General features: G+C 39.9%; 1 protein-coding gene across 1 annotated transcript; it reads left to right on the forward strand.

Annotated features, from left to right (window-relative positions):
* Nucleotides 1–13,739: 13,739 nt before the first annotated feature.
* Nucleotides 13,740–14,459, forward strand: LOC123508471 (protein ZBED8-like). Its single transcript, XM_045262223.1, has one exon. The coding sequence runs from the start codon at nucleotides 13,740–13,742 to the stop codon at nucleotides 14,457–14,459; it is 720 nt and encodes a 239-aa protein (XP_045118158.1).
* Nucleotides 14,460–15,736: the final 1,277 nt, after the last annotated feature.

Genomic DNA, 15,736 nt, shown 5'->3' on the forward strand with positions numbered 1-15,736 from the left:
CTTTTGTTTGTTCATTTAACGAGTTTAGGCTAGTTGTGTATTTGCCTTATCTGTGTCTATGTTTCTAATCATTGCTTTTTCTCTTTTTCTTTAATTGAGTTTTTTTTCTTTTCGTCTGTTGTTAAAGCTGCTGGACCTCCTCCTCCTCCTGTTGTTGTTGTTGTTGTCATTGTTGTTGTTGCTCCACCCACGGAATAATGCATAGGTTTGATTAAAAATTCTAACCCCATCATTGTATTTTCACACACACACACACACACACACACACACACACACACACACACACACACACACACACACACACACACAGCGAGAAGTTAAGTGTAAAATCAAACAAATGAACAAGTAAATACTGGATGGAGCTTCAAATTAAAATGTAGCACTTCACTTTTAAATAATCGTAGTTGTAATTCAATGTAATCCGCGCCTCCCTTGTATAATTCAGGTGCTACACACAAAATTAAAAGTAGGTAGAGTCGAGGAGAGTTAATTGGTATTTTTTCAGTTCGTTAGTGGTGAGTGGTAGTAGTAGTAGTAGTAGTAGTAGTAGTAGTAGTAGTAGTAGTAGTAGTGGTGGTGGTGGTGGTGGTAGTAGTAGTGGTAGTAGCAGTAGTAGTGGTAGTAGTAGTAGTGGTGGTGGTAGTAGTAGTAGTAGTAGTAGTAGTAGTAGTAGTAGTAGTAGTAGTAGTAGTAGTAGTAGTAGTAGTAGTAGTAGTAGTGTAGAGAAGAAGAAGAAGAAAATTTTTTTATTTTTTTGTTGTTGCTATTTAAGGTCAGGTAGTTAAGTTTAGTTTTTCTTTTTTCATTTTTTCCTTATTCCTCCCCCTCCTCCTCCTCCTCCTCCTCCTCCTCCTCCTCCTCCTCCTCCTCCTCCTCCTCCTCCTCCTCCTCCTTGCGTTTCCGTACATGTATATTTTTAGTATCGTATATAATGTATGTTTTTTATGTATTTATTTATGTATTGCTTTCATTCATTTCCTTGTGGACTTGTTTTGAATTTTAGTTGTTGCTGAATTCTATATTGTTTGCCATGGCCATGTTCACTCACTTTGTAATGATAGTCTCTCTCTCTCTCTCTCTCTCTCTCTCTCTCTCTCTCTCTCTCTCTCTCTCTCTCTCTCTCTCTCTCTCTCTCTCTCTCTCTCTCTCTCTCTCTCTCTCTCTCTCTCAGATATTTTGTAACAATGTATCGATATGAATAACACATTCACATACACGCGCACGTGAGTCCCTGTGTGTGTGTGTGTGTGTGTGTGTATTTTCCTAGTTGTATTTACTTAGTTGTAGTTTTACAGGGCCTGGGCTTTATGCTCGTGTGGCCCCGTCTCCATATCTACACTTATCCAATTTTTCTTTAAAACTATGCACACTCGTTGCTGACACCACTTTCTCACTCAAACTGTTCCAAGTCTCAACACATCTCTCAGACATCTTCCCTTCCTAAGTTTCTTACTATGCGATCTTGTGCTTCTAATGTCATATTCTTCTCTCAGGATTAGTTTCTCATTATCCACTTGATCCATTTCGTTAATCAATTTATAAACTTGTATCAGATACCCTCTCTCTCTTCTCTGTTCCGTTCCAGGGTTGGTAGATCCATAGCTTTTAGTCTCTCCTCATATGTCATCCCTTTAAATTCTGGAACCATTCTTGTAGCCATTTTTTGTAGTCTCTCCAATTTCCTTATGTGTTTCTTTTTATGGGGAGTCCACACAACTCCTGCAGATTCCAATCTAGGTCTTATTTTAGTACTTATCAATTTATTCATCATTTCTTTGTCCATATAGTGAAATGCTAATCCAATATTCCTTAGCAAATTATATGTCTCTCTGAAAATTCTATCAATATGGCTTACCGGTTGATTGTTTTCTTCCATTGTCACTCCCAAGTCCTTTTCCTTTTTTACTTTTTCTAGTTCTACTCCATCTCCCATCTTATAGATTCCCACTGGTCGTCTTTCACTTTTTCCCATTTCCATGACATGGCTTTTGTCCACATTGAATTCCATCTCCCATTTTTTACTCCATTTCCAGATCTTGTTTAAGTCTTCCTGTAGTATTTCACAATCCTCTTTTTGTTTAATGACTCTGCACAGTTTCGCATCGTCCGCAAACAGATTTATGTAGCTGTTCACTCCCTCTGGCATGTCGTTTATATATACGAGAAAAGTATTGGCGCCAATACTGACCCCTGTGGCACTCCGCTGTCTACTGTTCTCCACTTGGACTTCATATCTTTAACTATCGTCCTTATTTCTCTCCCCCTCAAGTAATTTTTCATCCATCTCAATGTGCTTCCTTTTAAGCCACCCTTCTCCTCTAACTTCCATAGTAATCTTTCATGTGGCACTTTATCAAACGCCTTTTTTAGATCTAAATAAATACAGTCAATCCATCCCTCTCTCTTGTACTTTATCAACTAAATAGAAACTCAATCCATGACCGACCTCTCTCTAAATTGTATTTGATAACTATTCTAGAGTCAAGAAACTCAATAAATTTCTTTATTACTTTTTCACACATCTTGCATATTACACCTTTTCTAAAACCAAATTGGCTATTTGATAATAATTTGTTTTCTTCAAGAAATTTTTTCAAGAAACTCAATCCATTGCTTCTTTATTACATTTTCACACATCTTGCATATTACACTAGTTAGTGATACCGGTCTGTAATTTAAAGGTTCTTCCTTCCTTCCGCTCTTATATATGGGAACCACCTCAGCTCTTTTCCACTCCACTGGCACTGTTCCATTTTCTATTGAGCATTTTATGATGTTGTATATAGGACTTGCTAGTTCTTCCCTACATTCTTTCAGTATTCTGCCTGAGACTTCATCCGGTCCCATTGCCTTTTCCTCATCTAGTTCCGTCATCAACTTTTTTATTTCAAGCTTGGTTACTTTAATCTCTTTCATATAGACAGTCTCTATTACCCTGTGGTCTTTCAAATTTGGATTCCTTAGTAAAGACCTCATGAAATTTACTATTTAACAGTTCTGCCATACTTTTTGGGTCTTCCACCATTCCGTTTCTCCTTTTAACCTTTCTATTGTTTCTTTTTGTCTTATTTTTCCATTTATGAATCTGTAGAACAATTTTGGTTGTTCCTTACATTTTTCGACAATGTCCTTTTCATAGTTCCTTTCTTCTTCCTTTCTCACCTTAGCATATTCATTTCTTGCTGTTTTGAAGTTTTCCTTATTTTCTGGATTTCTGTTTCTTCTCCACCTTTTCCATGCTCCATCTCGTTTCTCCTTTGCCCTAGCACATCTTGCATTAAACCAATCTTTCTTTCCTTCTTCTTTAGGTCTATATTTTGGGACATATTCCTTGACTCCTGTTTTGTATATTTCCAAAAATAAGTTATATTTCTCTTGAACCGTTTCTGAGTTTTCCATCTCCTCCCAGTTTACGTTTTAAAATAGCTCTTGAGATTCTCAATATCAGCCTTTCTGTAATTTAATCGGTCTCCTTTGTATGATTCATCTCTATCTTCCTTTCCTTCTTCTATATCCATTTCTAATATTACATGGTCACTCTTTCCCAATGGGCACTTATATCTTATATCATCGTTAATTTGTATATCCCTTGTAAAAACTAGGTCTAATCTCGCCGGCTCATCGTTTCCTCTGAATCTTGTGTTTTCCTTTACTCTTTGGACCATCAAATTATCTATCATTAGGTTCAGGAATCTATCTCCCCAGGCATCTTCCCCCATACCACTTTCATAATTTTCCCAGTCCACCTCCTTACAGTTGAAATCTCCTACCAATATCACTTTTCTCCTTTCTTTAATGATTCTTGTAAGACTCCTTATTGTGTCATTTATCATGTCTTTATATTCTTGGTTAGTTCATGAGTTTGTTTTTGGTGGCACATATGTTCCAATGATTGCTAACTCCTTTTTATTAATATGTATCTTAATATACACTATTTCTAATGTCATGTGTGTGTGTATGTGTGTGTGGGTGTGGGTGTGGGTGTGTGTGTGTGTGTGTGTGTGTGTGTGTGTGTGTGTGTGTGTGTGTGTGTGTGTGTGTGTGTGTGTGTGTGAGAAAAGTAACAAAGCCCGTTAGATTTACAAATGTTGACGAAAGGTTATTTCTGCATAACGTTCAGCTATTAGATGTCCCTATGATAATGAACAATATCAATGATGATATCAATAATGTGACATACAGTATATCAATGTGCTCGTAGTAGTTGTAAGCGTGAAGCCCGCGTACAGGATGGAAACACTACTTTAGAGAGGTGGGAAAGACTGGTTTAGAACAAAGATGATCTGCAACTCTGAAGAGCTATAAATTGGAAGGGAGAAGTTGGTGGTGAAAATAATTCAAATGTGTGCCCATCTGATGAAGATTTTAAAGATTATTTTGAAGCTAACTTTAACCCTCCCGACAATGTGAAACTTACTGAATGTAACTTTTTCACCGATGTGTCTATACCCCCTGTTAGATGACCCTATTAACCCATTAGAAATACAACAACAAGTGAAGCAATTGAAACCAGATAAAGCTTCAGGTCCTGATGGTGTATCATCCGGTATTGTTAAATTATTGCCAGTACAATGGATTATGTATATGTGTGTTTTGTTTAATAATATATTGTACTCTGGTAGTTACCCATTAGCTTGGACAAGGGCAAAGATAGTTCCAATTTGTAAGAAGGGTGACAGAACAGATTCGAGAAACTACAGGGGAATGAGTATAATAAACAGTATTGCCAAGGTGTACATGGTGTGTGCGAGACTGAGACAGTGGTTTAGACCTTTCAGGGAGCAAGCTGGTGCTCAGGAAAAGAGAGGGTGTGTTTAGAACATAGTGGCTCTCAGGTTGTTATGTGACATGGCTAGGAGTAAGAAATTAACTCTATATGTAACATTCATTGACTTTTCCCAAGCCTACGACAGAGTACCTAGACATAAATTATTTTATGTGTTACGAAGATTAGGATGTGGCTCAGCTATGTTATGTTCACGTATTGGTATGTATTGTGTGACAGAAAGCTTGGTCGGAACAGCGGTGGTCTTAATAACTCTAGGTGTGAGACAAGGATCACCCACCTCATGATTACTCTTTATCATCTTGGTTAATGACCTTATAAGACTAATCAAAGAAGGGTGTGGACATGATGGATTTTTACAATGGCTACATATATTTGTACTAATGGACGACACGGTGCTATTATCGACAACGAGGGCAAATATGATGAAAAAGGTATCTTTGTTACAAGATTACTACACAGAATATGGCATAAAGTTAACCAGTCCAAGACAAAGTTTTTTTGTGATAAGCGGCAGTGAGAGGGATCGTGAACCTTTGGTGGTGGAACATTGTGACACATATGTGTATTTAGGGTCACCGTTTACCAGTGATGGTTCAACCACCTCTGCCGTCGAAGTCCATGCTAATAATAAGATGTCACATGTGTTAAAAGTTTGTTTTTTGTCACGAAAAATAATGATATTCCGTTTGTGATAAAGAAGCGTGTATTTGATGCAGCTCTCATGTCATCACTAATTTATGGTTGTGAATCTTGGATAGGAGCTGATCTGAAAACGATGGTGAAGTTGTACAATTGGTGTCAAAAAAGATTATTAGGAGTGAGAAAACTAACATGTAATGACATTTGCTACGTGGAGTCAGGGTATCCACCTTTCAAGGACTTAATCAGACACAGACAACACAAATTTTTATATAGTATGTGGCATGAGAGGTCAGGATATGATGATGATCCATTAGTCTTCACAATTAGGATGACAGTGAACTCTAACACTCCAACCAGTCGGACCGTCAGAGAGATGATCAACACGAATGTACCGGACCTGAGCTTGGTAATGCAGAAATTAAAAGATGACATGGTAAACAATAACTCCTCAAGACGCACAATATATAAGGATATTAACCCAGATTTATTGGTACACCGTATATATACAATGAAGCACGCAGTAAATGATATTCATAGAGTATCATTCACACAGTTTCGTGTAAGTGGGCATAGTTTAGCGTGTGAGACTGGCAGGTGGAATCAAAGAAACAGAGGTCGACTGGAGGTGAATGAGAGGCTGTGTGTGTGTGGAGGGTTACAAACAGAGAGACATGTAGTGCAGGATTGTCAGTTAACACAACAAATTGGGGATCAATACCAGTTTTCCACTTTAGAACAATTGTTTGGGGATGAGTTTGCGCCAGAGATTATGTATGAGATTGTTCGTAAAATTTTGACCATATATTAAAGAAGTAATTTAATATGTTTCACACGATTGTGGGATTAGTGAAGATTTGTTGATTATAGTAGTGCGTAGATGTCATGGATAGGATTGTTTATATATATTTTATAAACAAGGGTCTTAAGAATAGATATTTCCCCAGTGTTTATGTTTAGTTCGTTTATTTTGTAATAATAGATTTCTTGTAACTAATAGATGATGGACTACAGTTAGGAAGTAATAATAATTTAATAGTATCTTGTAGATTATGTGATACTATTATGTACAATCCATTGGTATTATCTGTTTGCTGTGGTCAATAAAATATCCATCTGTCTATCTATCTGTGTGTGTGTGTGTGTGTGTGTGTGTGTGTGTGTGTGTGTGTGTGTGTGTGTGTGTGTGTGTGTGTGTGTGTGTGTGTGTGTGACCTACAAACAACTCGACCACCAGGAACGGATCGATGGGAAGGCAATTAGCAAAACGGATTACGGAGAGGCAGTCACTCGTGTGTGTGTGTGTGTGTGTGTGTGTGTGTGTGTGTGTGTGTGTGTGTGTGTGTGTGTGTGTGTGTGTGTGTGTGTGTTGATTAACCTGTCTTTAATGGTTCACTTCCCATGCAGGTAAAATCAAACTCAAGCCAATTAAGGAAGAAGAAGAAGGAAAAGTATAGTATACCAGTTTATGACGAAAGAAAAGACTTGAAAAGGGAGAAAGGAAATTGTAAAAGAGAAGCAAGAATTAAAGACTGTTGGGTAAAGAACGTTTGGATTAATAAGGCTCTGGAATTTTTAAGGAAAGTGACGTAGGAAGTACTAGGAAATTCATGTGTGTGTGTGTGTGTGTGTGTATGTGTGTGTATGTGTGTGTCATTCTACATAAATCCAATACGTACTTTCTTACGGTTTTGTTTTACCTGTGGGCACATCAATACGTCAGCTTCCGGTGCTCTACAAAAAAAAATAGCGTCCACTGTCATTCTTCCTAGTTTATTTACAGAGACGGAAAGGAGGTCACGAGATATCATAAATGGTACAACACACCACAAACTCTTAAAAAATAAGCTAAAATGAAAAAAGAAGGTTCCAAAGCTCTTATTTTTATTCAATAGTTTAAAAACAGTATATTATAACTTCCCATATCTTTAAAACAATACAATATAAACACTCACTGTCCTACACACCAACTACCGAGAGAGAGAGAGAGAGAGAGAGAGAGAGAGAGAGAGAGGGGAAGGGAAAGTCGTGTCTGGAACTGATGGACACAATTCTCGCCACATTTCAAAATTAAATCAATCTAAAAGTTCTGAGTGGCTGGATTCACCAAGGAGGAGGAGGAGGAGGAAGATATGGTAGAAAATGGAAAAAGTGGTCATAGATGAGATAAAAAAAAAAAAAAAAGGGAGGAGGAGGAGGAGGGAAGGACGATGGAGCAATATTGTGATGGAGATAAACAGGAAGACCAGGTAGATAATAAAAAAGAGATTAGAGATTAAAGATTGGTGAAGTAAAGAAAGGAAAACGAAGAAAGTCTATGAGGAAGAGAGAGAAAAGAGAAGATAGATAGATAGAGAGAGAGAGAGAGATGAGTGATGAAATGACAATAAAATAGGATAATACTGTATAAAAAATGATGAATAACTGATGATAGAAGAACATAGGAGGAGAAAGGAATATTGGTGATGAGAAGGGTGAATGAATGAATAGAAAAGTAATGATACAAAAAGAAAGAGGATGAGAGGAGAATATAAAATGGAGTACGATAAGAAAAATAAATAGAAATAATACATTTTATAAAAGAGGAAAAGATAATGGGCTGAAGGGAAGAAACACGTGATATTTGTGACTTCCCATCTAATCGTTTGTCTCAAGTGTTTTTTTTTTTTTTTTAAGGAGAAATTATAATCCAAATAACTTTACCGGATGCTTGTCAAATCACCGTATCCTGGCTCTATATCTCATCTTTTTTCCGTCGTGCTGTGTCCGTGACGTATCCGTGACGTGTAGTGATGCGTACGTGCGTCATTGTGTTTCTGTAGCTCTCTGTCTCACTCTCACTTTCTAGCTTTCTGTGTGTCTGATATCTCTTGAGTGTGCACCGTTCTCCCTCAATGCTCTCTCTCTCTCTCTCTCTCTCTCTCTCTCTCTCTCTCTCTCTCTCTCTCTCTCTCTCTCTCTCTCTCTCTCTCTCTCTCTCTCTCTCTCTCTCTCTCTCTCTCTCTCTCTCTCTCTCTCTCTCTCTCTCTCTCTCTCTCTCTCTCTCTCTCTCTTCTCTTCTCTTGCTCTCTTTTCTCTCTCGAATTAACTCACAAGTAGGTTTATGTATTTTCCCTTCATTGCTCCTCCCCTTTCCGGCCTCTGCTTATCCTGTCCCTATACCATAAGATCTACTACTACTACTTCTTCTTCTTCTTCTTCTTCTTCTTCTTCTTCTTCTTCTTCTTCTTCTTCTTCTTCTTCTTCTTCTTCTTCTTCTTCTTCTTCTTCTACTGCTACTGCTACTACTACTACTACTACTGGTGCTGCTGCTGCTGCCACCACCACCACCACCACCACCACCACCACCACCACTATTACTACTACTACTACTACTATTACTACTATATACTACATTATAACCACTATCAACGTCATTACGAAGATCCATGAATATGTGCAAGCACACACACACACACACACACACACACACACACACACACACACACACACACACACACACACACACATATACAGGAGAAATGACCTTGGTAAAGGAGGAAATGGGGAAGGAGGTGCGCTCGTTAGCAGCAAAGGAGGAGGAGGAGAAGGAGGACGACGACGACGACGAAGACGCAGGAAGTATGGGAAGTGAGAATGGAGGGGATGGAAAGGAGGGATAGGGATGAGGAGAGAGAGAGAGAGAGAGAAAGAGAGAGAAGGAATATTTGTAGGAAGAAGAAGCAAGAGAGAGAGGATAAGTGGGAAAAGAGAAAATGCCGAGAGAATGAAGGGTAATTACGGAAGAGAGAGAGAGAGAGAATGGCTCCTCTGGCATACGAAAAGAAAAGAATGTGTGTGTAATTCACCTCGGTCGCCTGCTGGTCACCCAGCCAGTCTTCCCCATTACGGAGCGAGCTCAGAGCTCATAGACCGATCTTCGGGTAGGACTGAGACCACAACACACTCCACACACCGGAAAGCGAGGCCACAACCCCTCGAGTTACATTCCGTACCTATTTACTGCCAGGTGAACAGGGGCTACACATTAAGAGGCTTGCCCATTTGCCTCGCCGCTTACCGGGACTTGAACCCGGCCCTCTCGCTTGTGAGTCGAGCGTGCTAACCACTACACTACGCGGTGTGTGTGTGTGTTATACAGCTTTTGTTTACTTTCCATACACAACATAACTTGTATAAATAGCTCCTCCTGTCTTCAAATTCTAAGGGACGATTATTCATTTTTTGTGTAAGACGAAGACAATGATAGGAAGGTGATGAAAGAGAGAGAGAGAGAGAGGTGTTTCCACTCTTCGTAATGAGAGAGGAACACTAAGCCATTGGGAAAGGATAAAAGAGGATAAAGGAGGAGATCACATGGATGTCAGACTGAAGAGGAGAGGAAAGGCAGGGAGAGAAAATGTCACGCTGTCGGAGAAGGGGAAGGGGTGGAGAGGTTGGTGAGGTGAGGTAAGGCGAGATGAGGGTTATGTCAGGTTAGTTTAGGTTAACCCCTTCAGTACCATGACACGTTTTTTTATATTTATTCTGCTTACCATTTGGCGATTTTATACAGCTTCAGAAACTCATGTGAGGATTAAAATGGTGAAGACTCTGGCCATTAATCTTTTGACCTCCATAGACCCTTCCTAATATAAATAACATCGTCTAATCATATTCAAAACTCATGGTAAAAATACGTTCCAGTACTGAAGAGGTTCGGGTAGGTTAGATCAGGTTAGTTTTGTTCATGTTAGGTTATTTGTGATGGTGAGGACATGAGAGTCTCCACCTTTACTACTCCTCACCGTTTCCCTCTCAGGTGTACACTCAGTCTTCAACTCCCTGTCTTGTCTGGTGTTCCTTGCCCTTCCTTGTGTTCCCTTGTGCTCCTCCAGCCCGGTAGTAATAAATGTTAGCTGAAGTTTAAGTCTGGATATACCATCTCTCAAAGTTCCATTAAAAAGATGAAATAAGACCCGGAATTGCCAGACGACGAGGGTGGGTGGGTGTGCGTGGGCGGGGCTGGAGGTGAGGGAGGGGCCCAGAGTTCCTAGACGCCCAAATCAGCGCGGCAGACAAGGGAAACGTGATTGGATTAAGAATTCTATGCATTTAGATCCGTCAGTCTGTGTGAAGCTCAGCCGGCGGTCGCTCCTCGCTCAGACTCGCTTGCGTCAATTAGTGCTGCTCTACCTGTGTGTGTGTGTGTGTGTGTGTGTGTGTGTGTGTATGTGTGTGTAGTACTAAAAGATACGTAACGTCACGTCACGCATCAGTGAGCATCGGTATCACCAGCAGACCAGTGAGTTTGTTATTGTATGGTGCGTGATGAGGGAGGAATGAGAGTGTTTGAATGTCTGTGTGTATGAGTGTGTGATTCTGTGTTCATGAGTGAGTGAGTGAGTGAATGAGTCAGAAAGTAAATGAGTAAGTGTTCAAATGAGTGACTGGATGAGTGGATGAGCTAAGAAATGTGTGTGTGTAATTTACCTCGGTCGTCTCCTGGTCACCCAGCCAGTCTTCCCCATTACGCAGCGAACTTAGAGCTCATAGACCAATCTTCGGTTAGGACTGAGGCCACATCATCACACAACACACACCGGGAAAGCGAGGCCACAACCCCTCGAGTTACATCCCGTACCTATTTACTGCTAGGTGAACAGGGCTACACATTAAGAGGCCCATCTGCCTCGCCGCTTATCGGGACTCGAACCCAGCCCTCTCGATTGTGAGTCGAGCGTGCTGTGTGTGTGTGTGTGTGTGTGTGTTAGTATAATGGACGATACAAAAGCACAAGTGTGCCTCCCGGAAGTCCCTCAATGTTTGATTGCAACATTGCAAGTTTAATGTGAGTTTCATCTCTCTCTCTCTCTCTCTCTCTCTCTCTCTCTCTCTCTCTCTCTCTCTCTCTCTCTCTCTCTCTCTCTCTCTCTCTCTCTCTCTCTCTCTCTCTCTCTCTCTCTCTCTCTCTCTCTCAGTTCAAACGTTGAGTAAATGTTCGCTTTGTGTTAAACTCTAATTAAATCCCCTCAGGGAGACGCGCCCCCTGCAGTGAGCTGTCGCTGTTGTCCCGGCGGAGCTATTGAATTTATTGTGATCGCACGAGAGAGGAAGAATTATACCTATTTTACGTAACCTTCCATAAGAAGGAGACAATTATTTAGATTATGGTAAACAATTAGAGGGAAGAAGATTATACTGTGATATTTTTTCTTACTAAGCATTGTAATTTTCTGTACTGTGGCAATTAAAGGTGACAGGAATAAGAATCAGTGAAGTTGTGAAGGCCAGAAAAGAGGTGGAGAGAATCGCAGTCCGGTTAGCTTTATTTTTGTTAGGTTAGCTTAGGTTGGGTTAACTTATCTTAGGTTTACTTAGCTTAGGTTTGCTTAGCTTAAGTTTACTTAGCTTAGGTTAAGTTAGCTTAGGTTAACTTGGCTTAGGTTAACTTAGATTAGATTTACTAAGCTTAAGCTAACTTGGCTTAGGTTAACTTAGCTTAGGGTAATTTAGATTAGGTTTACATAGCTTAGGTTAACTTAGCTTAGGAATAAGAAGCGGTAAAGTAATGAAGGTCAGATGGGAAGAGTAAAGAATTACAGTAAAGTCTGTTTTTTATCATAGCTATTCTTGACTCACTTTTTCTCTGACTAAAGGTGAAAAGGAAGGACGGAATGCAAGTGACAGGGGAAGGATGAATATGATGCGTACGATTAATTAAATTTTTAGTTAATTATCATCATACTAATTGTTCCCTCTGACTCAAGATAACAAGGGGGAAAGGAATGGAACTCAAAGGGAAGGATGAAAATTACGACATTGGACTTGGCTAAAAATATTCCTCCACCAGTCATAACTTTCATTCCATTGCCTTCATTTTTTTTTTTTTTTCCTCCTCGTCACCTTTAGCAAGAAAAACAGGAGCCAGTAACATAAGGTAAGGAAGACACAGAATAACATCACGTATTCTTCCTCCTCCTTCGATCATATGTTATTAATCTCTTCTGCGTATGACAAGCGTGGCATGAGGGAAAAGTTTAAAGCTTAAAAAAGTAAAGATGAAGATTGGCACTTTTTTATCATGCTAATTTTTTTTTCTGACTAAAAATGACAAGAGGGAAGGGAGAAGAGGCGAGGAAAGAAGGAAAGGCGTCATGGTGCCTTTGCAGAGAAGGAAGAATGATAGTTTGTGAACCTTGTCAATGCTGGACACTTTTTTTTCTATGATCACCCTCAGTGAATATCAAATAGTTCTGTAGGCAAAGGGTAGGACAAAATTAACTTCCTTTTTTTTTTTGCTAAAGTGCTCTGAATGTCAAAGTAAGATCATTGCAGCAGTTAAAAGTTAAAAACATTTGATCATAATCTTTACTAGACATTCTTTCTATATGAATGATAGAAAGTAGAGACTGAAAAGAAATAAACATGATGACAGAAAATGAAGCAAGAATATTATTTTTTCGTAATCTTCATTTTTTTTCACTTCAATAGATAAGCAGATGAATGAAAACTTTGATGAGAGAAGAATGCGGAATATTCCAGGATACTTTTCAATAACAATCCTCATTAATTTTTCGTTTTTTTTTTTTTTTTTTTTTTTTTTTTTGTGACCTCACAGTGACTCCTGACGACACGGAGCGGTGGACAGTAGCTCATGGAGACTAACAGATTAGACGTCAGATCACAATTTCAAGACCTTCGCTGAGGCTTTAATGTGACCTCCCAGCAAGTGTTACTAACATCAGCACCACTGCTACTTCTCCTACCACGACAGCCGCCACCGTTACATGGACCCCAAGGGGTCCATGGAAGAATTTCAAGGGGTCCATAGAGATTCTACTTATTTTTAAATTTATTATACTGGAATTAGGAGACATGCGGCTCAGAATAAAATTTATACTACTGTTCACAATCCTTAAAACTGAATGCTTAAATGTTAGAATTGCTCTACATTAGCTAACAGTATCAGCGGTGTCAAACTCACGGTCCATGTGACAAATTTGGCCCTTGGGATGGTCATGAGTGGCTCGCGAGATGACAGGAAGATTTATTGCCTCCTTAAATGACGAGTGTCATGAATATACGTGATATATGAATGAGAGAGAAAATGAATAAATAACCTTTATTTTATTATGGCAATATTAAGTGCAATAATTAATTCATATTGCAATTTATTGTAATACAGCTATTGCAGCTATTATAAAGGGAAGATGCTTATATAAATGAAAATCACTAATCAGTTTAACGGACCGAAGTCGCAGCCATTGCTAGTATCCGAACGCAATCATGAGCAGCCAAACGCTTCTTCTCTCTTCGCCAGGAAGTTGAAATGTTTCTTGATGTACAGAAAAAATGTGACCTGTTGGAGATATTGAAATCAGAACACTTTGAGCTCCGCCTTGCTTATCTTGTGGACATATTTGAAATCTTCAACCAGCTGAACTTGAGACTCCAAGGAAAGGATTCAAACTTGCTCAGCCACTGTGACTCAATACATGCATTTTTGGCCAAATTGGAGCTGTATAAGAAGAGAGTGAGTGTAGGAAAATTTATGATGTTTCCATCATTGAATGAAGTTCTTGCTGATGGTCAGCTTTCAAGTACCTTGTCCAAGGAAATCATGGACCACTTGTCTCAGCTAGATGATGAATTTCGCCGTTACTTTCCTGACTTGAGCCCTCAGCATGCAGGATTAGCAAAAAATCCTTTCTTATGTCAGGTTGATGATGTGTTAGAAGACGCACAAGAAGAGTTCATTGAGCTTCTCCATGATTCAACAGCCAAGAATGTGTTCCAGTCAAACTCCTTGTCTAGCTTCTGGTGTTCAATGATGGAATCATATCCAAAAATAAGTGATCTGGCAGTTCGAGTTCTTTTGCCTTTTGCTTCAACCTACCTGTGCGAAAGTGGGTTTTCTTCATTACTTGCAATAAAAACAAAATCAAGGAACAAGCTGTCTGTGGAAGATGACTTGAGGTGTGCACTGGCTGCCACTGAGCCAAGGATTCATGAGCTGGTTGCTCAAAAACAACCACAAAAGTCCCATTGAGAAATATAAAGTGACATACTTTTTCGCAACCAATGAAAAGTTTCATTCACTGCTGTTTTGTGATTTTTGTTGTATTCATACAGTTTTGTGATTCTTTTATTCATACATGTGCTTGCAAGCTCAAAAAAGGGCAAATATTATAAAGATAGTTTTTGCACACAATACCTACAACTATAACAACATTAACATAACATTTTTCCTATGTGTTTTACTTAAATCAAAAAGTGCTGAACGGAATGTTTTCCGATTTCATATAAATAGGCCTACATCTTAATCAGCATAACAATGGAAGGCATTTTACATTAATATATTCATTTCTTGCAGAAAAATCTTTTATTAATTTTCTTGGCTTAACCTATTTCGTTGTAGGGGTCCACAGGTGAAACAATGACTGGAAAAGGGGAACGGGACAAATAAGGTTGGGAACCGCTGCCTTCGCACGCACGCACGCACGCATGCACGAACATACACACACACACACACACACGCGCGCGCGCGCGCGCCCGGTAGCTCAGTGGTTAGAGCGCTGGCTTCACAAGCCAGAGGACCGGGGTTCGATTCCCCGGCCGGGTGGAGAAATTTGGGTGTGTCTCCTTTCACGTGTAGCCCCTGTTCACCTAGCAGTGAGTAGGTACGGGATGTAAATCGAGGAGTTGTGACCTTGTTGTCCCGGTGTGTGGTGTGTGCCTGGTCTCAGGCCTATCCGAAGATCGAAAATAATGAGCTCTGAGCTCGTTCCGTAGGGTAACGTCTGGCTGTCTCGTCAAAGACTGCAGCAGATCAAACAGTGAATTACACACACACACACACACACACACACACACACACACCGCGTAGTGTAGTGGCTAGCACGCTCGACTCACAATCGAGAGGCCCGGGTTCGAGTCCCGGTAAGCGGCGAGGCAAATGGGCAAGCCTCTTAATGTGTGGCCCCTGTTCACCTAGCAGTAAATAGGTACGGGATGTAACTCGAGGGGTTGTGGCCTCGCTTTCCCGGTGTGTGTTGTGTATTGATGTGGTCTCAGTCCTACCCGAAGATCGGTCTATGAGCTCTTAGCTCGCTCCGTAATGGGGAAGACTGGCTGGGGTGACCAGCAGGCGACCGAGGTGAATTACACAAGTTTATAAATTGATCAACGGAATGGACCAAGTGGATAATGAGAAACTGATCCTGAGAGAAGAGTATGACATTCGAAGCACAAGATCGCATTGTAAAAAGCTGAGAAAGAGAAGATGTCTGAGAGATGTTAAAAACTATAGTTTCCCACAAAGATGTG

This window comes from Portunus trituberculatus, chromosome 24, assembly GCF_017591435.1.
Source record: "Portunus trituberculatus isolate SZX2019 chromosome 24, ASM1759143v1, whole genome shotgun sequence".
In the NCBI taxonomy this organism is placed as follows: domain Eukaryota; kingdom Metazoa; phylum Arthropoda; class Malacostraca; order Decapoda; family Portunidae; genus Portunus; species Portunus trituberculatus.